Raw genomic sequence first — 22711 nt, 5'->3', positions numbered from 1 at the left:
TTTAACCTCCTGTCTGTAAGCAGACTCGTCACCATCCTGTATGAGTCCGATTTGCATAACGCCGCCCAAATGTTCACTCAGAGAAAGAAGGCGTAACTTTTATTCTCGCTGTAGTATTGTTGCCGCTGCCGCCATGTCGTGAAGAGCTGTGTGTTTCGTTGTGAAAGCGTAACTACTTTGTTTGGTCTTCCAAAAGAGGACGATATCTGCTTCGTCATTCCTAGAGCTGATCCGTGCTGATCACTGAGGAAATACAACAACTTAGGTGTGGCTGTCTCTTAACTTTTATAAAGATTATCTCTTTGGATTTGAGACTTTAGTCTTTGCAACTTTACAGATCTTCTTTATGCACCAAGAGCTTGTAACACTCCAAAGAGAAAGGAAAAATTTAAATCGCATCATATGACCCCTTTAACTATTTCTGGGTGTTCTGGGTGGTTACTAGTGTTAGGAATAGTTTTTTTTATCATTCATGTGCACAAAATTACAATTAACCTAAAACCTCCATCCCAGCTGTGCTAAATGGCCCTCATTTCATTATTATCTGTCATTCACTTTCTCTGTCTTGTGTATCTTTTGTTGCTTAGACATTGACATGAATATAATCTAAGCTGAAGCCATTTGTGTGCTTGGGAATTGAGAGCCCAGTGCAGTTGTACAGGTTTATCACTGTCACTGTTTTCTCTTCTAATCGAGCATGTGTACGTGTGTGTTCTCTTGCAGGCGGAGATCGTGAAGCGACTCAGTGCTATCTGTGCTCAAATCATCCCTTTCCTCTCTCAGGAGGTACGCTGACAGTGATTGACAGCTCATCAGGGTTCTGGGGTCTTCTCCCACAGGCGTACACACACACACACACACACATTCTCTCCCCCCTCCCCGTCAAACTGATCCACTCTCCACCAAATAATGTTCTTTTTAGCAGCATCATATGACCCCTTTAATGTTTTCAGCGTTACTCATAGTAACTGCATTTTTACTAGTAACAATTCCATTAGAGAGTAATGTTGTCAAAAGTAGAGAGCACGATACCATTCGGGACTGAAGTTTTTAAAAACTTAAATTTCCCGCTAACATTTGAGTGCTGTTGAAAAAACACTGGGTTAAAAATAACCCAATATGGGTTGTTTTTACCCAAGGGCTGGGTAAATGTAGGACAGAACACATTTGGGGTTAATTTTACCCAGCAAATTGGGTTGTTTATTTAACCCATCATAATGGGTTGATTCATTTTTATTATAATACAAGCTTATTTTTTACTTGAAATATATACATAAATACCTAACATACATGCATAGTATATTCATGAAATAATGTTTACAGATTAACTTAAATCATCTAAACTTTTGTAACATACTCCACAACCACTGGTTTGCATGATAACTTCCTTTATTTTCCTTTATTTATCATTTTACAGCATTGTTCGTCGTTTTTATGTAGGCTATACATATTGCCTATTTCAACTCGTTTAACAAACATTAGAAGTAAAAATTAAACATTAAACAGAACTTGTAATCAACCACTCTCTGTTATTCTGTTGCGTTTCACTCATCGCCGAAATACTCTCTCCAAATCAGTTCTTACCAGTGTAACCCTTCCGGTCCACACCGCCAACGTCATGCAGATGTGTACTTACGTCATCCCAAAAGTTCCCAAGGATTTATAAATCCAGAGAAATTCCTATTTTAAATAATGGCTCGTCCCTGGTCATTGTCGCCTATCAATGACGTAATATCCGTACTATCCTCAGTTTCCGCTTGTAGGCATTAAAAAAATTGCTGCTGTACAGTTAAACCAAATCCATTTCGGCTGTTGCGAATAAAATGAAAATGAAATGAAAAGTATTGCCTGCAGCATTAAAATTGCGTCTGCTCAATGTTGCACCACGATTCATTTTACGCATATTTACAGTGTTGTGCATTATAACCAATCACACACGAGTCTGTTGAGCTTATGAATGCAATGGCCAATCAGAGGCGTTCAGATGAGTCATCCCTGAAACGACAGTGTTTTGTTCAGATTGACTGACTGAATTCTGCTCTCGCGCAAATTCTCTCATCATAAACAACAAAGTGCAGATGTACGTATCATGTAAGTAAGAGATTCATTCATCAAACAGTTTATAGACAGCGTTATTGATTGTAAGGGGAGTTTTTTTTAGATTATTTAAACTCGCGCTAGACTGAAGTTAATCATAATGTGTTTTGCTCGCTTTCTCTGTTAATTTATTTGCTGTTTGAATAACTGTGAAAGGCACAAGTAATAAATAAATACAAATAATTCATTACCTCATCTGTGAACATGATTCATAAATGGTGAAAACGACATCTCCTATCGTTCCACATCAAGCTTCTCCTTTGAAAATGCGACCTCTAGTGGTGAAAACTTACATATTATGCCTTTAATTCTTACAAATAACAATTGTGATTATAGAACTCTCTAATAATTGTTACTAGTAAAAATGCAATTATGATGAGTAACGCTGGGTGAATGCTAACATGGCTTGCCATACTGCATTTTCACTAGCAGCAATTTAATGAGAGAGCTCTAATTTACTTTGACAGTGCTGGTTTTTGGTGTCCTGTCCCCGACAGGAGTTGTTCCCAGAAATGTCCCCGTTTTACTGACTTTTAAAACACCACATAAAATGCACTGCAGAAAAGAAGGAACAACATAGCTTGCTGAGCAATCGTGTAGTGGTTATTTACACCAACAGAGGGGGCTGCCAGCTACACTGATTAGACAAGCATTAGCAGATCGATCTGATGACATATTGTTATCAAAAGGGACAGTGTTATTGGTCCCACTACGGTGGTCACATACTATTTATGTTAAATGAATAGTTCACCTAAAAATTTAAATCATTTACTTCATTTAGGCTGGTTACTGTCATCATTTAGCTACCCACCCTCCACTTCTTCTAAACGAGTTTTATTCTTTTATTCATTCTTTTATTTTGAAGAATGCTGGTACCAAAACAGTTTTGATATTCCATACTCCACATGTATTTTGTTATGTTTGTCAGGAGGCATCTCAAAATGTTTATCCCGTGTCTATGTATAAAGCTTATTTTTATTCCTTACCGTTCAAAAGCTGGGGGTCATTAAGATTTTAGTTAAGATTTTAAGTCAGTAAGCAACAAAAGATTTCAAATAAATACTGTTCTTTTAAACTTTCTGTATCGAAGAATCCTTGAAACAATCACAAAAAAATATGAAGCAGCACAACTGTTTTCAACATTGATAAAAATCAGAAATTTCTGAAGGATCATATGACACTGGAGGAATGATGCTGAAAATTCAGCTTTGATCACAGGAATAAATAAATATATATTCACATAGAAAACTGTTATTTTAAACTGTAATCATATTTCTCCAGTATTGGGGGGTAACGCATTACAAGTAACGCGAGTTATGTAATCAGATTACTTTTTCAAGTAACTAGTAAAGTAATGCATTACTTTTTAATTTACAAGAGAATATCTGAGTTACTTTTTCAGATAAGTAACGCCAGTTACCTTTTTTTTTTTCAATTTATTGACTGACAGCTCTCCTGTCCCCATGTTGAGAGAAATCAGAAGATGTTACTGTAGTTCTAAAATAAATATGAATATGCATTAATTCATCTCACTCACAAAAAAAACAAAACACACAGGTTCAGTATTGCTCAAAATGAATAAAAATAATGCAACTCAGAATATGACGCGAACCTGCAATAATTAAATGTTAAACAACACAAATATGCTTTATGTATTTAATCCCATTCTATTTGCTTCTGACCTTCGATGATTCAGTTCAACCGTACTAATAATCAAAATTACTCTAGATGAACATTTGTGTCTTTTTTTATTGCTGAAGTGTGTTGAAATGTCTTCTTCTGCATTCTACTGTACGGACATAAATGTACTTTCCCTTCAGCCTGAGGATTATTCATTTCACTTTTGGTGTGAAAAGGCTTTTATATTTGCCAAAAATATAACTTTTTTATTTTAAAAACAAACAAGCAAGCCCTGTCCAGATTTTAAAAAGTAAGGCGAAAGTAACGTTACACATTACTTTCCATAAAAAGTAACTAAGTAACGTAATTAGTTACTTTTTTTATGGAGTAACGCAATATTGTAACGCATTACTTTTAAAAGTAACTTTCCCCAACACTGTATTTCACAATATTACAGTTTTAATATTATATCTATTTTATTAGTTTTTTAAAACTATGTTTGTATAGCTGGTTGAACAAACTAACATGACTAAACAGTAGTTTTTGGATGTCAGCTCTGACACTGATATTCTGATTATTCATATTCAGACTGGCCAGTGATCAGCTTGTGTGCTTGGGGCTTTACTTCCATATTACAAACATTTACATTTACATTTAGCAGATGCTTTTATCCAAAGCGACTTTCGAAGTAGAAGCAATCAGACCAACGAGAGAGCAACAATACACAAGTGTTGTGACCAGTCTCAGTCTAGCACAGTGCACATAGCAAGGTGTTAAAAAAGACAATAGAATAGAATAGAATAGAATAGAATAGCATAGGTAAGTGTTAGTATTAATTGGTCAGGTGAACATATGACATTCACTGCCAACGAAACAGTTCCCATGTCGTCCCGTTTCAGCCAACAAAACACGAAATCAGAGGAACAAGTTATATGAGAACAGATATTCGTCAACACAGTCAGAAAGCCGAGGATGAGATGCAGGACAGTTTATTTACCTTGTCAACAGCTAGCACCAGATTCTCATTACACTGAGCTCCTGAGAGGCTTAACACAGTGTGAAGTTTCTCTTTGACACACTGACCTACCTTCGCTGAGAGACGCGTGTGCAAAAGCTACACTGAAGATGATATATTAACTCATGCAGGTAACCCAGGAAAACTTGCAATATTCTAATATATATATTGATATAGGCCTATATGATGTCTATAATAAAATAGAAGCACAACATAGAAATAAATGTGCATGCACATAGAACAGACAGCTGTAACGCATTGACTGATTCATTTACGTTTGTTGCTGAGGTTTGGGTTCTATAAGATATAGGCTATAGAGAGGAATACATGCACTGATTTGTAACCAATATGCCATACTGTATTTTGATGCTGTTTTTTAGTTACAGTATTCCTCAAGTAGGCTATTTACAGAATATATAATATGCCTCCACACACACACACACATTAGAATAGAATAGGTAAGTGTTAGTATTAACTGGTCAGGTGAACATATTCACTGCCAACGAAACAAGTTATATGAGAACAGATATTCGTCAACACAGTCAGAAAGCCGAGGATGAGATGCAGGACAGTTTATTTACCTTGTCAACAGCTAGCACCAGATACTCATTACACTGAGCTCCTGAGAGGCTTAACACAGTGTGAAGTTTCTCTTTGACACACTGACCTACCTTCGCTGAGAGACGCGTGTGCAAAAGCTACACTGAAGATGATATATTAACTCATGCAGGTAACCCAGGAAAACTTGCAATATTCTAATATATATATTGATATAGGCCTATATGATGTCTATAATAAAATAGAAGCACAACATAGAAATAAATGTGCATGCACATAGAACAGACAGCTGTAACGCATTGACTGATTCATTTACGTTTGTTGCTGAGGTTTGGGTTCTATAAGATATAGGCTATAGAGAGGAATACATGCACTGATTTGTAACCAATATGCCATACTGTATTTTGATGCTGTTTTTTAGTTACAGTATTCCTCAAGTAGGCTATTTACAGAATATATAATATGCCTCCACACACACACACACACACACACACAAAACGTATTGCACCATTAGAGAAAATGCTAAAATTAGTGAAAATGCTTATGTTGCATTCATGTCTGATTTAATACTGCAACAGTTTCATTACAAATTATAGTGTCAGCATAACAACTTGGTTAGGCTATTTTGTTTTTAATGACTGCAGCTTGAGCTGCATGAACTCCAAGATTGTGTAAAACCTGATGATCATGTTCTCCAGCATGATTCGAGAATCGTCCAAAAAGCATCATCTACTTCAGTGGAAGAAAAATAAAAAATACATCTTTTAACTTCACAGAGTAGGCTACAGTAAATGTCAGAAATTTTATTAGTAACTTAGAAATTTGCAACATTTTAACAACCTATATTATAATTTATTTATCTATATTTTCACTATGTCCTGTACTGTATACATAGCATGCCATGAATATACCGTTCAAAAGGTGTTTTGAATGTTTTTGAATGAAGTTTCTTCTGCTCACCGAGGCTGCATTTCTTTGATCAAAAATACAGTAAAAATAGTCATATTGTGCAAATATGATTACAATTTAAAATAGTTGTTTTCTATGTGCATATAGTGTAAAATGTAATTTATTTCTGCGATGTAAACCTGTATTTTCAGCATCATTACTCCAGTCTTCAGTGTCACATGATCTTCAGAAATCATTCTAATATGCTGATTTGCACTGTAAGAAATAAATCCATAAAATAGCAGCTCATTACACATGACATTATCCATTAATTTTACGGACATTTCTGTTAACTCTAAAACACAATGCAATGAAGTGTGAAATTCAAAATACTGTGTGATATTCAAAACACCTGTAAAAAAAATTATACGGAAAAATGCCTTCAAATTATACAGTATATTGTGCCCGATTTTTTTTTAGAGTGTGGTTCAAATGATTTTCGGGGCCACGGTAGTTTTGTCTCTGATTCCTGTGGTTTTCCACTGAACAGGATGAAAAGGGGACGATCAAAGTGTCAGAGCATCACCCCGTCTGAGGGCAGAAACAAGAGACACAGGAGTGTCACGCCAGCATATGTCCAGAGACCCACTGAAGAGATGTGGGGTGACCTGCCACACCACGTGGTCCTGCACATATTCCAGTACCTGTCTCTGGTGGACCGGGCTCGAGCCTCTTCTGTGTGTCACCGGTGGAACCACATCTTTCACATCCCAGACCTCTGGAGGAGATTTGAGTTTGAGCTGAACCAGCCGGCCACATCGTACCTGAGGTCCACACACCCAGATCTCATCCAGCAGATCATCAAACGACACGCTCAGCACCTGCAGTACGTCAGCTTCTGGGTTTAAAAACACTCTTAATAATAAATGTGCTTCACGATGCGATAGAAGAACCTTTTTGTCTAAATGGTTCCATAAAGAACCTTTAAGGATTTTAAAGTCTTTGTTAAAGAAAGGCTCACAACTGAAAAATAACTTTTATTTGAAGCAAAAAAATACAAAGATACAAGACTGTGTACTTCAAGATGCTGTAGGTATCTGTACTAAAGCATGGACATACCATAATATGTTTGCAGATATTTAGGAAACATGCTACGTTCACATTCTTGTTTCTTTGAAAAACAATGCTACAGCCAGTTATTCTACGTTGAAATGTGCGTTCCGTGTCAGAATGTCGGTTTTGTTTTGGTCTGTGTGACTCCGCCCACTGCCAGTTTAACCAATAGGATTTCGACACCCTGGGTTGCCAGTTGGTGGAAAACACAGCGTATTACAGCCATGGAAGCCAGCAAAGGAACTGTGGCGCTCATGTGAGTGGGCGTTCCCTGAGGTCTGATTGGTGGAGTTTTCTGTAGAGCATCATGGGTAATGTAGTTTTTCACTAGAAATTCAGCTGATAAACAATTATTTTAAATAATTGTGAACAGATGGCTTCAACAAAAGCATACACCAACCTCAAAGCTCACAGTAGGTCAGTCTTTGAAGCTTTATAAGCTGTTGTTAAAAATAATTTTCCCTATGGAGAAACTTGAGTTTTTACTTCCGGAATCCAACTATTATGCTCTATTCTTGTACTTTTGATTATGTCCTCATCTGAATGTTTTGAGAAAATGTCCCTGACCTGAACGGAGTGCACTAGACAAAGTGAAATGACGATTGAAGGATAATCGAGCCTCTAGGTGAGGGCACTGACTCTCTTGATCTTCCTGTGACGACAGAAAGTAGAAAGAAGCACACAAAAAGCAGAGCCAGCTGGAAGTCACATTATTGTGTGATTAATCCTGTAAATTCCCTCCATCAAGTCTGTAGTTAAATAAAGAAGTCAGGCGTTATTTGTTTTTGAATCTTTTGTGACTAAGTAAGCCACAACATGTCACTTTCAATACCGGTTATACTGCCGTGTTTCAAACTGTCAGGATTTTGTGGAGGGTGAAATTACACACTACAGCAAACACCACCGTTTGACACCCACACTGTGACCTTCTAGTATTTCTCAGCTAGCGACTGGGTTTAAAACAGATGTTTGAAGTCATATTCAGCTGGTGAGTGTCGTATGTTAAGAGTGAACAAGTTTCTGTAGTACCTGGGACACGTCCATGAAGCTCGGCCGTGCTGTGGAAATCAGACCCAGTGTTTTAATGGTGCAGTTCACCAGCTGTGAGAGGATATTACAGGCTGCTTCTGCAGATTCTGTGCAGCTGTCAACCTGAATGGTGCATGGGAAAAAAAATCACAATAATAGAATAGAAATAAAATAAATGGCTTCCATAGTATGGAAAAAAAATACTATGGAAGTCAATGGCTACCAGCAAATGTTTCGGTACCAATATTCTTCAAAATATTTTCTTTTGTGTTCAAGAGAAGAAACTAATACAGATTTGGAACAAATGGAGAGTGAGTAAATGATGGCAGAATTTTAATTTTTGGATGAACTATCCCTTTAAAATGACACTGTCCAACAGTTACACCAGAGGATAAAGTCCCAGAAGGAGCATCTGAATGGCTCAAAACTAGTGTTAATGAATGGACTTACCATTTAAACTAATCAAAATGAGCTTGAAATGTCTTAAAACACAAAATGATCTTTGAACGAGTCTGTTTTAGTCACTACTGAGCTCAGTTCAATTAAAGGTGCACAATAAACAATACACGAATCATGGTTTCAGTGTACTGCATTAATGTAGTTTTTTAAAGCAATGTAAAAACGCTCAATGAGATTATGTTTTCATAAATAGTATGCTTAATTATTAAATTTAATGATGCGTTTGTGGTTTTATGTTGATAGTTCTGGACATGTTTGAAAATGGACCAGCATGCCCACAATACAAACATCAGCATAGCAGGGTGACCTCTGTGAAATAATGAAATGACGCTTGATGTAAAGGGTATGAGAAGCCCGCGGCTCTGACTTTGCCTGTCTTGTCTGGTCTGTTCTCAGTCACACTTTGTCTCAGCTCTGACGGTGGTGTTTGTGAATTCCAAGTCTCTATCCTCTATAAAAATTGATGACACACCGGTTGATGACCCTTCCCTGAAGGTACTGGTGGCCAACAACAGTGACACTCTCAAGCTGCTGAAGATGAGTAGCTGTCCTCATGTGTCTCCTGCAGGTCAGTGCATCACCGTCTGAGTCTAATATGAACATATGAACTTGGTTTTAAGTCAACAAGAAATCCAAATTGACCCATTTACTTTTTAATATACACTCCTGGACTTATTGTGCATGAGTTTATTCATCAAATGCTCAAGCTGCTGAAGATGAGTAGCTGTCCTCATGTGTCTCCTGCAGGTCAGTGCATCACAATCTGTGTCTAATATGAACATATGAACTTGGTTTTAAGTCAACAAGAAATCCAAATTGACCCATTTACTTTTTAATATACACTCCTGGACTTATTGTGCATGAGTTTATTCATCAAATTAATTTATATGCAATGGAATATAAGCTAATATAAGTCATGCCACTGAGGTACATACTTTAAACTTGACCAAAATCAAACCTACACCACTGGTTGTTGATACTGATTTCATTTGATTGGGAACCGCCCTCCAGTGTCTTACTATTTAAATTTGATTAAAGGTGCAATAGGTGATTGTCTTCAAAAAATTTTTTTGTTATGCTGGTTGAAAGTCTCTTCACATCCCGATAGCAATCATTAAGTTAAGTGGTCTAAATGTATTTATCTGTATTTATATATTCTGTGGAAGGTGTAGGACCAAGAAATGTTCGTCCAATCAAAACGCTCGGTTTAATTAGCTTTCCTACCTGCCTGTCAACATATGTATTTGCATCCTCTGCGCACCCGGTTCGCGCAGACAAGATACGTCATCAGCGCATTCACGCACGCTGTGCAGACATAGCGAGGATGGCAGACAAACATCAACAAGCCGATCTTCCTTCATGGTATTGTAGTACTTTTAAAGTTTTCTCACCGTGAAAGACACATGATGTAGCCCAGCACTTCCCAATTCCAGTCCTCGCGCCCCCCGCTCTGCATATTTTGCATGTCTCGCCTAGTTAACACACCCGATTCAGATAACCAGCTTGTTAGAAGTGAGCTATGTGCATAAACTGTGTTCAGATCGATATGATCCCTACACAGTGTTCATTGCTCCCTACTGCCGCGAGGACTGGAATTGAGAACCGCTGATGTAGCCTATTGTAGTAATGTTGTCTCTGGTATTCTGGTCTGTGAGCGTATCTGCGTTCAGGGTGCGTGGCTTTGGATGGTGATTGCAGGGAGGGTGGGACGTTCGCTTTCAGTGCTATCAGGCTAAAGTTAGCATTTTCCAAGATCTCCTGCACCTTTAAATGTAAGAATTCAACACAAAAGATGATGCATACAATTAATTAGGTTAGAAAAATTGGCCTTATAAAGGTATAAAACCATTTAAACTTATAAGAAAAGTTAATTTCTGTTACTGCTGCAAACTAACCACCGCACAGAATATAAAGAATATCAAACGTTTTTTGGAGTCAGCTGTCCAGGGCAATCCTAAAATGGCAACATAATAATACACTCAGCACAACATCGGCTAATTACAGTTATTGACAAAATTCCAGAAAATATCTAGATATAATTTTTTTGTCAATATCACACACCCCTGTTGTCAAGTGTGTCAATTGGGACGGGTCCATAATTAAGGACTGAAACACACACTGCACCATTTACGGCTGTCCCAGACAAAAGATTGGCACCTTGAAACAATTGTGGCGATTTCTGTGATCGTAGCTCCTAATCGGTCCTGTGTTGTACAGTGAGAGAGGTTAAAGATGGCCGTTGTCACGGGGCCTTTCTCAATGTGCTTTCTTAAACGATCTTGCGTCCTCGTGTTCTCGCTCTACGTCATCATTAACCGTCGAAGTTAAATTCTAATACTCAAGAACGCAAGTACAGAGGACGCATGAAGTGCCCGGATGTGTTTCTTGATACCAAGGATGCATCGAATGCAGACTTGAGAGAATCGAACTGTTAGAAATCCCAGAAGACTTTAAACTTCTCATTCTCGCTTAAGAGATTCCCGCTGCAAGCTCGCAAATACGTGACGGGTCGTGAAAGTAAAAAATGTTTCTTTTGCATAATTTTAATTAAGTGATAAAGACCTGGAGAAGGCCTGTCATACTTTTTATTGGCATATTAAAAATAATTTTAACATTTAACATTTTAACAAAGAATGTGTCACAAAACATGTTGTAAATAAAAAGCTAAATAATATGAAAATATTGTTTGTAATTATATGAAATAAATGTTTTTAAAGGGTTATGACATTTGTTTGTGATGTTATGTGTTATTTATTGTGCATTGCATGCTCCTAATAAAGTACTGGCTCAAGCTCTTATGCCTTCTTCTTTTGCCGCTTTAGCGTTCACTTTTCACTGAGCTCATTAGCTCGTATACCTATTTAGCCGCAAAACTTGCTAATTAGCACATTATTAGTAAAGGCGATTTGCAAAGATTCATAAAAAAACCTTATACTCATTCTTCTGGAGGTGAAGCTGGATCACAAATGATTCGCGCAAACATAGATGCATTTAAGTAGATCGGGGGGTGCATTCCCTTCAAAAACAGTAATCCACTGCATCTTCAGCGGCTCAGATGTAAGGAGTAAATGACGATTGCCATGTTCATTATTACATCCAACAACAAAACACCTCAGTCGCTCAGGAGCCATTCTTCTCTACACTTTCTTTTCATCTGGCCTCTGAATGATGCATGTTAAAGTAGTGTTCATAAGCGCAGCTCTGCTTTGTTTACAGCGGTAAACACTGTATCATTGCTGTTCATGAGTGCCACCTGCTGGCAGAGAGTGAATCTGCACCTCACTCAGCTCGTCTACTGTTTCATTCAGATGTGTTTTATGTATAGTTTCACAAAACTGAAGTCAGACCATTCTGTTTTTGCTTCAAATATCAAAATTATACAATCTAATTTAGATTAAAAACTGCTCATGCTGCGCGTATGCAGCATCTTTGTTTGGATCGTGATTAAAATGCAGTGGTTGCCCTTATTCGTGTAACTTACTTATTTGATTTAAAATTTCAATTTAGTTTTGTTATATGTCAATTTCCCTAAGAAACGTGCAGCAATAGCCTAATAAAATAACACATTTTCATTTACTGTATAATGTCTTCAATCTCATTTTGTTAAAAAAAAAAAATCATGAGAAAATCTAATAGTGAAATCGTGAATCGTGAATCGTGAATTGTTACATCCCTATTGGGGATATAAAAAAAAAAAAGCGCTGGGTGGATTTTTATCATTATAGGGTGGCACACACTGCCAACACACATTTCAGTTCAAACAACATGTTAAACCCCGACTCTAGTCTGCAAAGCCACCGGAAGGCAAGTGTTCCCAATTTAGTTTTGTAGCTAGATTTAACGACTTCCCGAGACTTTTTTCGCAGCTCTATTCTGGAAAAGGGGGCGTGGAGCAGCAGCTAATTTGCATTTAAAGACACAGGCCTGAAAAACAGCGTGTTTCTGCTTCCACTCAAAATAGGCATTTTCAAAATGATATAATAAATGATCTGTGGAGTATTTTGAGCTGAAACTTCACAGACACATTCTGGGGACACCAGAGACTTATATTACCTATTGTAAAAAGAGGCATAATATGTCACCTTTAACACTGTTGCTGCAGGTTGTTTTTCATGTCAGTGGGTTGAAGCGACCCCAATAACGTAATATTTAGACCCTGGAATGTGAATTTTACCAGGGGAATTTTACCCCCTCAGAAACGCGATTGAGACAGTTTTGGGCTAGTTTTAAGTAGCAATTGGGTGGGTTTTGTTTTGAAAACATGGCAACCCTGACTCTAGACTACCTGTGTAAACATGCAGTCTGCGTTTGGCAGGCACGGCAGCCATTAGACAGAACGGGGTGATTAAAATATAGCATGGGAAACGGGACATCTGGATCATTAGTGTGGAGGAGCTGCTGTAGAAACATGATTTGTGATTGGATCTCAGAGAAGGGATTTGAATGCAAAGTGTTTACAGTTCCACACAAGTGCCCACACGTGAAACCGCGGTTCTTTATGGGAAGCTCATTGGCACAGATTGGCCATCTGGGACTTGTTAAAGAGCTCGTATTTTATGGCTTAACCTTCTTTTGTTGGCTGAACAGAATAGGGTTGGGTGATAAACGATATCATATCGAGATCATGGTAAAAATGTATGTTAATAATAATAAGCTCTGGACATTTGTATTCATTATGGATTAATCTAGCAGCAGTCAGTGCATGTGGCTATAAGCAAAGACTATAGAGCTATAAGTCTGCATGTTCTGCGTTTCTCTGTGTGAATGAATGGCGCGTTTTGTCTGATAAACAAACTCAAAGTCACTTCAGCCTCTTCATCTCGATATTTGAGGAGATGAACTTCATCTAAGAGCTGCTCTGAGAGCCAATTCAGCAGCTTTACAGCGATTCATTTGAGAAAAACTACAGTCAAATACACACTGAAACTAAAAAAGAAAAACCTTCGGACACCCCGTCAAAATTAAAGTCCGCCTTAACTTGAAAAAATTATGACAGAAATATATTACTATTGTATACCAAAATGTAATTCTCAAAATAATAATAATAACTTTAAGGAATATCCTACAACCAAGGTATTTTTCATTCATTTATTTAGTTCTGTTGTGCAGCATCTTGCTTGACAATAAAAATGCAATGTTTTGTTGTAAATTAATTTCATTTGATTGCATTTTAATTGATTGCATGATTAAACTGTTATGAATTAATTTCTTTGGACATCATTTTTTTTAATGATAAATTTGTATTGAATCATAAAACACAGAATCCAGAAAAATAAATAAAGAAATAAAATGGGAAATTAGAATTTAGGGGAAAACAATGGATTTTGATGCAGCCCTAAAAATTAAAACACAGCTCTGTGGAGTTTAACTGTGAACAAACAAGATATGTTTACGTTTATTCTCAAGGTCTGCCAAACATGTGGATAGTATTTCCTTCGCCATTAACAGTAACACTTTAACACTTAATTTCCAGCTATATCGTCAACTTGACTGCACAGATACTATTTGAACTGAATGGAGCTGAATCAATCACTGAATCAATGATGAACTGACTTTAACTGAAAATTGAGTGTTTACCGTTTTGCATTACACACTATTTTTTCTGTTGAATACGGTAAAGCTGCTTTGACACAATCTATATTATTAAAAGCGCTATGTAAGTAAAGGTGACTTGACTTAACAGTAAATGAATATTGTGATAAATCCTGATATTGTATGAATATTGTGATGATATTTTTGGCCATATGGCCCAGTCCTAATAAGCCAGAATACTTTAAGCAACTAGATGTAGAGACAAAGAGTGACTTTTCTCAGTTTATATAAGTGACAAATCGTACAGAAATAGTATTTAAAAAATAGTATAGCGAAATAGTATAAAAATGGTTAATTTATGAAGTATGTTTCACTACATTAAAACCCAAGAAAATTACTTTACATGTAACCTTTTTTATTTGCAAACTATATGTATATTTTAAAAATTCATGAGATTCTTAATCTTAATATGAATTTTTGGTCTTGTCATTGCAAATGTTTCCATGCCAATTATGTACAGAACATTCTGGTCCTATAAACTGGTCCATTGTGCTGTTGTACAGTTGCCACTTTTTACAGTGTTTAAATCTCACGTTTCATTAAAGACAGAAAACCAAGCTTTTAAATATTGCATCTAATGGCAATTGCCTTTTTAAAATAGTTATTCTTTACCCTGTTTTTGGCCTTTTTTTCTTCAAAATATTTTCATTTACATACATAACGTCATTACAAACATGCATTTACATATTACATAAAGATTTTTTTATATATATATATTTTTAAATAAGCTTTTGACTCAAAAGTGACATTTATTTGGGGGCCTATATCACTTAATATAAGAATCTACATATTAAATAATACAATAATCCCTAATTTGCAATGCATATATTAAAAGAAAAAAATGCATTCATGTAACAAACCTGCAGTATCTGCCCTTAAAGACATCTTACAGTAAGTGACTGCCTGAAAGCACTGTCATGTGGGTTTAATAAAGCATCTGTTGTTCTGACATTCAGACTTCAACCATCTTGTGTCTTCTCTCTCTCCCTAAATGTACGGTTGTGTTTGCAGTTTATCAGAGCACCACTAGATCGCAGAAGCGTCCCGTCAGAAACCCGCCTGACATGGTTACATAAAAGCGCCTTGGGTTCTGCCAATAGAATCAACACAAGACACTTTTTTTCATACTGAGCCTCGACTGTGGTGTGTGTTGCACACATGCTGGAAGGATGCGGAAACGAGCCACGCTCGGCGAGCTATGATCCGTCTGAGCGTGAGGTCATCATGAGTAAAGAACGTCAGCCAGACGTCAGCAGGGCAATTAAATATTCAAATAACAGCACAGGACTGTGTGATTACACGCACAGACATCAACAAGCGTCATGAGCCAATGCATTTATAGCAATTAGTTAATAAATAGAAGAAGATCCAGCCTCCTTAATCTCACTGTGGCGCTTGTATTTCAGTCAGCACGCACAACGAGCTCTGAATATATGAACCGAGATATTATGTAACATCTGCAAACCTCAATTATTACATGAGCAGCTCAAAGCACAAGTGCATACATATGTGGTCCACATGACAACAGGAAGTAGTTTCAACAAAGGGAAAGGCTCAGCTGCATCCACTGAACAGATTACATTCACATCGTCGAGAAATTACATGCATGCATTGATCGAGCATGGACTGTGTAAACCTGGGTTCATAAAAGCCAAAGATGCAGCAGGGAACCTGTGAAGTCAGTTTAAGACAGAATTGAAATGCACGGCTTTCAGATTATTCCCTGGCTGTTGTTCTGACGATTTGTGCTACCCGCTCAGATTGTGCTTCCTCCCATTAAAAAGACAGGTAGCACAAATCGATAGCGAAAAAAAGCTACCTATCGGATTGTGCTACCAGCATCTTATTCATGGGGTTTGAGACTTTTTTAAATGTCCATACCCTAAACCTACCCGTTCACACCTACCCTTACCCTAAACTTACCCTTAAAACAATCTGATAGGTAGCATGTTTTGTCGGTACACCTGGCCTAAATCAACACCGGTGCATGAGCCCTGCATTTAGTGCACCCCAGTATTTAGGGCTGGTATTGAGACAAATTGGATTCATTCTTTCTTTCTTTCTTTCTTTCTTTCTATAGTACTATATAAATACAACTAGTTGCCCAAAGTGCTTTACAAGGTAAACATAGAAAATAACACGTCAATTCGTTTTCATTTTCTATTCGCAAGCTTGCATTTCGATTCAGATTCAATCCTGAGTCAATTCGATATTAATTTGGATATATAAGCAATCAGATATAGTTAGAAAAAAATCTCTCATGCTGCAAACTATTCAATAAACCCTGTCAGAGGTTTTCAGGCGAGAATGTACTTGTTTATAGTTCACATATGTTTGTTAATAAAGATAACGTCTATTCTATTTCAGATTAGAATTTTTTTTTTTTTCAGAAGTTCAAGTTTGAGTTGACTATAATAACCCTGCTACCATTCAAAAGTTTGGGGTCGGTAAAATTGATTAGAATTACTTTTTAACGATATATAATCATGTTTCTACTCCAGTTTGTCCACTTTGTTTAAATATTAACATTAAAAACTGAATATCATAATTTGCTATAATGATGGAGTTATTCAAACATACATTAAATATTGAAGAAGAGGTAAAGTAAAAATATAATGAATATGTAATATAGTGCATATATTTAGCAAAATGCTCCTTTTTACAGTTCATTTCACTGAGCGATTATATATGAGACTTTATACATATCGGTGAGTTGTTCTCTTTCTTTCAACATACCTTCTAACGTTCATTCATGTTTATTTTGTGCAATAACTGGTAGTAAAGCAGAAGAGATGACCGTTTCACGTGCATTTTTTGCTGCCGCTTGAACGGAAGCGGTTACAGCTTATCTGTCACTCCCCATTAAAGAGCGTCAAAACAGCATTTATTGTTTGAATTTCACAGTAAAACTGACAGAATCTGGAAGCTGAGACTTTGTTTCATATCAAAGGTAACAAAACACAAAGCTTATTGCGATTTAATTGATAAGAGGCGCAGTATAAATAATGTTTCATTACGTTTTCTTCACGCATCAACTCAAAACAACAGAGAATGATTCTTGGGATTTAAAGGGGTAGTTCACCTAAAAATGAAAATAAATAGAAAGTAGAAAATGCTGTTCTACTGCTATGTGCCATTCTTTCTTTTTCAGACCACAAAAGCTAATTTTAGAACAACACTGGAACAACACAAGGATGAGTAAATGATGACTTCATTTTTATTTTTGGGTGAACTATCCCTTTAGATATTGATATTGGTTAATCAAAATGAGTCGTTTCAAGTCAAGGAATTGATATTTTCGATCCAGCCCTAATGCTACATAATGTCCAATGCACCACTGTCTGCACGTCAAACAGAAAAAGGGCATTTCAGGAAAAACACTGAAAGTCTGACACAAAAGAGAATAATTTAGACATGCTGTAATCTTAAAAAACCTCTAAAGACTAAAAAAAAAATTTAAATAATAAAACATTTTTAAAAATGCCCAATGCCTTGCCACCCAGTCAAAGTAACGTCAGGAGAAATAAGTAGGTTAGATTTGATTATTGTTAAACACTAGAAGATTTATTGAGAGAATTTATTGTCACTGTACGCTACTGTTCAGTGTTATTTTAGTATTATTATTATTAATATATATTAATATTTTGAGTTAGCTGCCATTTTTATATTATTTTAATTCTGAGTAATTTTGTTTGTCATTTTTATTAGTTATTTTTGGCTTTAGCTTTATTTTTATTCCAATTTTGGTCTTCATTTCTATTTATTTTAAGTTAGTTATTTTATTGCTTCAACGTAAACTTATTTGAGTTAGTTGCCAAGGCTACATGTCTAACTGTGTTTAGTTTTTCATCTAATATTTATGTTTTTATTTCATATTTATTTCAGATTAGATTAAATGTACATAATAAATAATTTATTAAAACATCATAAATTAATTTCTTTCTTTTTAAAAAAAATCGTATCAACAGTCACATACCTACCATTTAATTTATTCTTTCTCCATGCATTTTTAGACTGAATGAATATTAGTGATAACAGACTAACATTGTAGACAAGACAAAAACATCACAGTTGTTCTAAGCCAATGAGCTTCCATCTAAGCTGTGATGTCAGCAAGTCATTTCCCATCATGCTTTCAGTTTGCGATGAAGATCAACTGCTGCCTCTTTATCACAAGAGCATTGTGGCACACGTTAACATGACGTCACATCAAACATTTCATACCTGATCCTAAACGAGATTACGTGAATGCAAGTTATCTTGCAATGACATCATGATCTAATTAATATTCATGAGACGTCATCATGTCATGAAGTCACATACTTTACAGTCTGGCACTGCTGTATGTTTCAACACGAATATATCTGGCTTCTGGCTAAATGAAATTTCAGTTGTTGCCCAAGTCACTATGTTACATAAATGGCGTATGATTCTCTCATTTCCACGCAGATTTCTATTTAGGGAATAAACTAAGATATAAGAGGATGATAAATGATCTTATAGGCTACCTCGTGACAATCTAGGACAACCGAAAGCGAAGGTTTTAGACGCGCAAGATGAGGCATTTCATAAAACGTGTGCGAAACAATGTATGAGGACGTCTCGGGGAAGAGATGTAATGTTGAAATGAAGCTAGAACGGTTTCCTGCGCTCCTCAGAAGTGTGAAAATGGGATTACAGAGCAGCAATATGAGCCATTCAGAACGGTGAAGGCACTTTTTCTCAGCGCTCTAAAACACAGACTCAGGCAGACATGAAAAACAGCATATCTGACAAATCGTTGCAGGCGTGTTTATGTGTTTATGCAGAACTTCACTCTCGAGGGGATGAAACTGTGTAACACTGAAGCCCCTGTCGTCCCAGATAAACCAATTAGCCCTTTTCCTTTTGTGCGGTTCAGTGTTTTAAACCCAATGACAAACACACAACATGCTGTAACTGAGATATCTGACCCGGCTGACCCTGCGCGGAAGACCTGGTTTAACAATACTAATGTACGACGGCGTTTTAGTGCCACGTAAAATACTAAATAAATCTACGATTACGAGATTAAAGTCACAGTGTTTTGAAAATAAAGCCAAAAGTAGGAGAATAAAGTCGTAATATTTTAAGAAAAAATAAGTAGCATTGCGAAATTTAAATCCCAATATTTTGAGAATAAATAAGTAGTAATATGAGATTAAAATAGTAATATTTTGAAAACAAATAAGTAGCAATATGAGATTAAATTTGGAATATTTAGAAAACAAATAAGTAGTAATATGAGATTAAAATAGTAATATTTTGAGAATAAATAATTAGCATTATGAGATTAAAATAGTAATAAATTGAGAATAAATAAGTAGCAATATGAGATTAAAATCGTAATTTTTGAGAATAAAGTCGTAGTAATATGAGATTAAATTCATAATATTTCAAAAATAAATAAGTAGTATTATGCAATTAAAGTCGTAATATTTTGAGGATAAAGTCGTAGCATTATGAGATTAAATTTGGAATATTTCGACAACAAATAATTTGCATTATGAGATTAAAACCATAATATATTGAGAATAAATAAGTAGCATTATGAGATTAAAGTCGTAATATTTTGAGAATAAAGTCGTAGTAATATGAGATTAAAGTCGTAATATTTCAAACATAAATAAGTAGTGTTATGAAATTAAAGTCGTAATATTTTGAGAATAAAGTAGTATATTGTGCGAATAAAGTTAAAGTGAAAATTCCATCTACTACACAAAAAACAAAAAACATCTGTGGCATCCAACCTTTCATTTTTCTCATGTATTTAACATTAAAACCCATAATAAAAGATTGAAATTGGCTCTAACTTGTTTTTTTATTCTCAATACAATTCATCTCATTTTACTACGACTTTATTCTCATAATTTTGACTTTACTCTCAAAACATTCCTAATTGAATCTTGTAATCATTGATTTATTTTACGTGGCACTAAAACGCTGTGGGATCCTCCAGAAGGTCAGATTATATTTCATGTCACAAAACTGACTTTGAATGTCATCTGGATTATTACACGCTTAAACATGAAGAGTCTTTACTGGCGCTTATGATTCTGTGAAGAACAATTGACATTCATGGATCATTCCCATTGTATAAAAGCTTCTTATGGCATCGCATTTCTGCCAGCTGTGCCTTTTTATTCACAATTCTGAGACCGAAGTCAGAATTACAAATTATAAACTCAGAATTGTGAGATATTACCTTTCTGGAAAAATTCTGGGGGGAAAAAAAACTGAAAAAAAGTCAGAACTGCAAAATTCAGACTAGAGTCAGATTAAATAAAAGGTCACTGTTACCTTTTTTACTTTTCAAACCATGGAATAAAACAGAATTATGTAAACTCAAAATTGCAAGACATAAATTCTGAATTCAAGGGGAAAAATGAGAGATATAAACTCACATTTACGAGATAAAAGTCCTATTACCTTTTTTGTTTTTTTTATACCATAGCAGGAAAAAAATAATAATTGTGAAATGTAAACTCAGAATTCACAGAAAAAAGTGAAAACTGTGAGATCCTGTATGACGGTTCCTTCGCTTTCTTGAGCTATCGTATGATTTCAGAAGACTTGGAATAAAGTGCACAAGTCATTTGGATCATTATACGTTTTATTATACTTTCATGTGGATTTTGCAGATTGTCATCCACAATCAGCATTTTTTTATCATATTTTTTTTAACCATCTCTATTTTTGTTCCATAAACAAATTAATTCATAAAAAACAAACAAACAAGCACGGCGTTTTAGTGCCACGTAAAATACTAAATAAATCTACGATTACGAGATTAAAGTCACAGTGTTTTGAAAATAAAGCCAAAAGTAGGAGAATAAAGTCGTAATATTTTAAGAAAAAATAAGTAGCATTGCGAAATTTAAATCCCAATATTTTGAGAATAAATAAGTAGTAATATGAGATTAAATTTGGAATATTTAGAAAACAAATAAGTAGTAATATGAGATTAAAATAGTAATATTTTGAGAATAAATAATTAGCATTATGAGATTAAAATAGTAATAAATTGAGAATAAATAAGTAGCAATATGAGATTAAAATCGTAATTTTTGAGAATAAAGTCGTAGTAATATGAGATTAAAGTCGTAATATTTCAAACATAAATAAGTAGTGTTATGAAATTAAAGTCGTAATATTTTGAGATTAAAGTCATAATATTTTGAGAATAAAGTAGTATATTGTGCGAATAAAGTTAAAGTGAAAATTCCATCTACTACACAAAAAACAAAAAACATCTGTGGCATCCAACCTTTCATTTTTCTCATGTATTTAACATTAAAACCCATAATAAAAGATTGAAATTGGCTCTAACTTGTTTTTTTATTCTCAATACAATTCATCTCATTTTACTACGACTTTATTCTCATAATTTTGACTTTACTCTCAAAACATTCCTAATTGAATCTTGTAATCATTGATTTATTTTACGTGGCACTAAAACGCTGTGGGATCCTCCAGAAGGTCAGATTATATTTCATGTCACAAAACTGACTTTGAATGTCATCTGGATTATTACACGCTTAAACATGAAGAGTCTTTACTGGCGCTTATGATTCTGTGAAGAACAATTGACATTCATGGATCATTCCCATTGTATAAAAGCTTCTTATGGCATCGCATTTCTGCCAGCTGTGCCTTTTTATTCACAATTCTGAGACCGAAGTCAGAATTACAAATTATAAACTCAGAATTGTGAGATATTAACTTTCTGGAAAAATTCTGGGGGGAAAAAAAACTGAAAAAAAGTCAGAACTGCAAAATTCAGACTAGAGTCAGATTAAATAAAAGGTCACTGTTACCTTTTTTACTTTTCAAACCATGGAATAAAACAGAATTATGTAAACTCAAAATTGCAAGACATAAATTCTGAATTCAAGGGGAAAAATGAGAGATATAAACTCACATTTACGAGATAAAAGTCCTATTACCTTTTTTGTTTTTTTTATACCATAGCAGGAAAAAAATAATAATTGTGAAATGTAAACTCAGAATTCACAGAAAAAAGTGAAAACTGTGAGATCCTGTATGACGGTTCCTTCGCTTTCTTGAGCTATCGTATGATTTCAGAAGACTTGGAATAAAGTGCACAAGTCATTTGGATCATTATACGTTTTATTATACTTTCATGTGGATTTTGCAGATTGTCATCCACAATCAGCATTTTTTTATCATATTTTTTTTAACCATCTCTATTTTTGTTCCATAAACAAACAAATTCATAAAAAAACAAACAAACAAGCAAAACATTGCTTAAATAAAACAAACACATTTTTAACATCTCCATTTTTGATTAATTAAAAAAAA

At 35.3% G+C, this 22711-nt stretch overlaps 1 protein-coding gene across 1 annotated transcript; it reads left to right on the top strand.

Moving 5' to 3' along the window:
* Window positions 1-5398: 5398 nt before the first annotated feature.
* LOC107554696 (F-box/LRR-repeat protein 21-like) lies at window positions 5399-9367 on the top strand. The gene is made up of 3 exons (XM_016237279.1): window positions 5399-5462; window positions 6729-7080; window positions 9176-9367. Exons 2-3 carry the CDS (start codon window positions 6730-6732, stop codon window positions 9365-9367), a joined length of 543 nt encoding a protein of 180 aa, XP_016092765.1. The 5' UTR covers window positions 5399-5462; window position 6729.
* The last annotated feature ends 13344 nt before the right edge of the window (window positions 9368-22711 follow it).

The sequence above is a fragment of the Sinocyclocheilus grahami genome, unplaced genomic scaffold (genome assembly GCF_001515645.1).
Source record: "Sinocyclocheilus grahami isolate Dianchi unplaced genomic scaffold, SAMN03320097.WGS_v1.1 scaffold510.1, whole genome shotgun sequence".
NCBI lineage: Eukaryota > Metazoa > Chordata > Actinopteri > Cypriniformes > Cyprinidae > Sinocyclocheilus > Sinocyclocheilus grahami.
The sequence above is the reverse complement of the archived record's forward strand: the minus strand, read 5'-3'. Positions and strand labels throughout refer to the sequence as shown.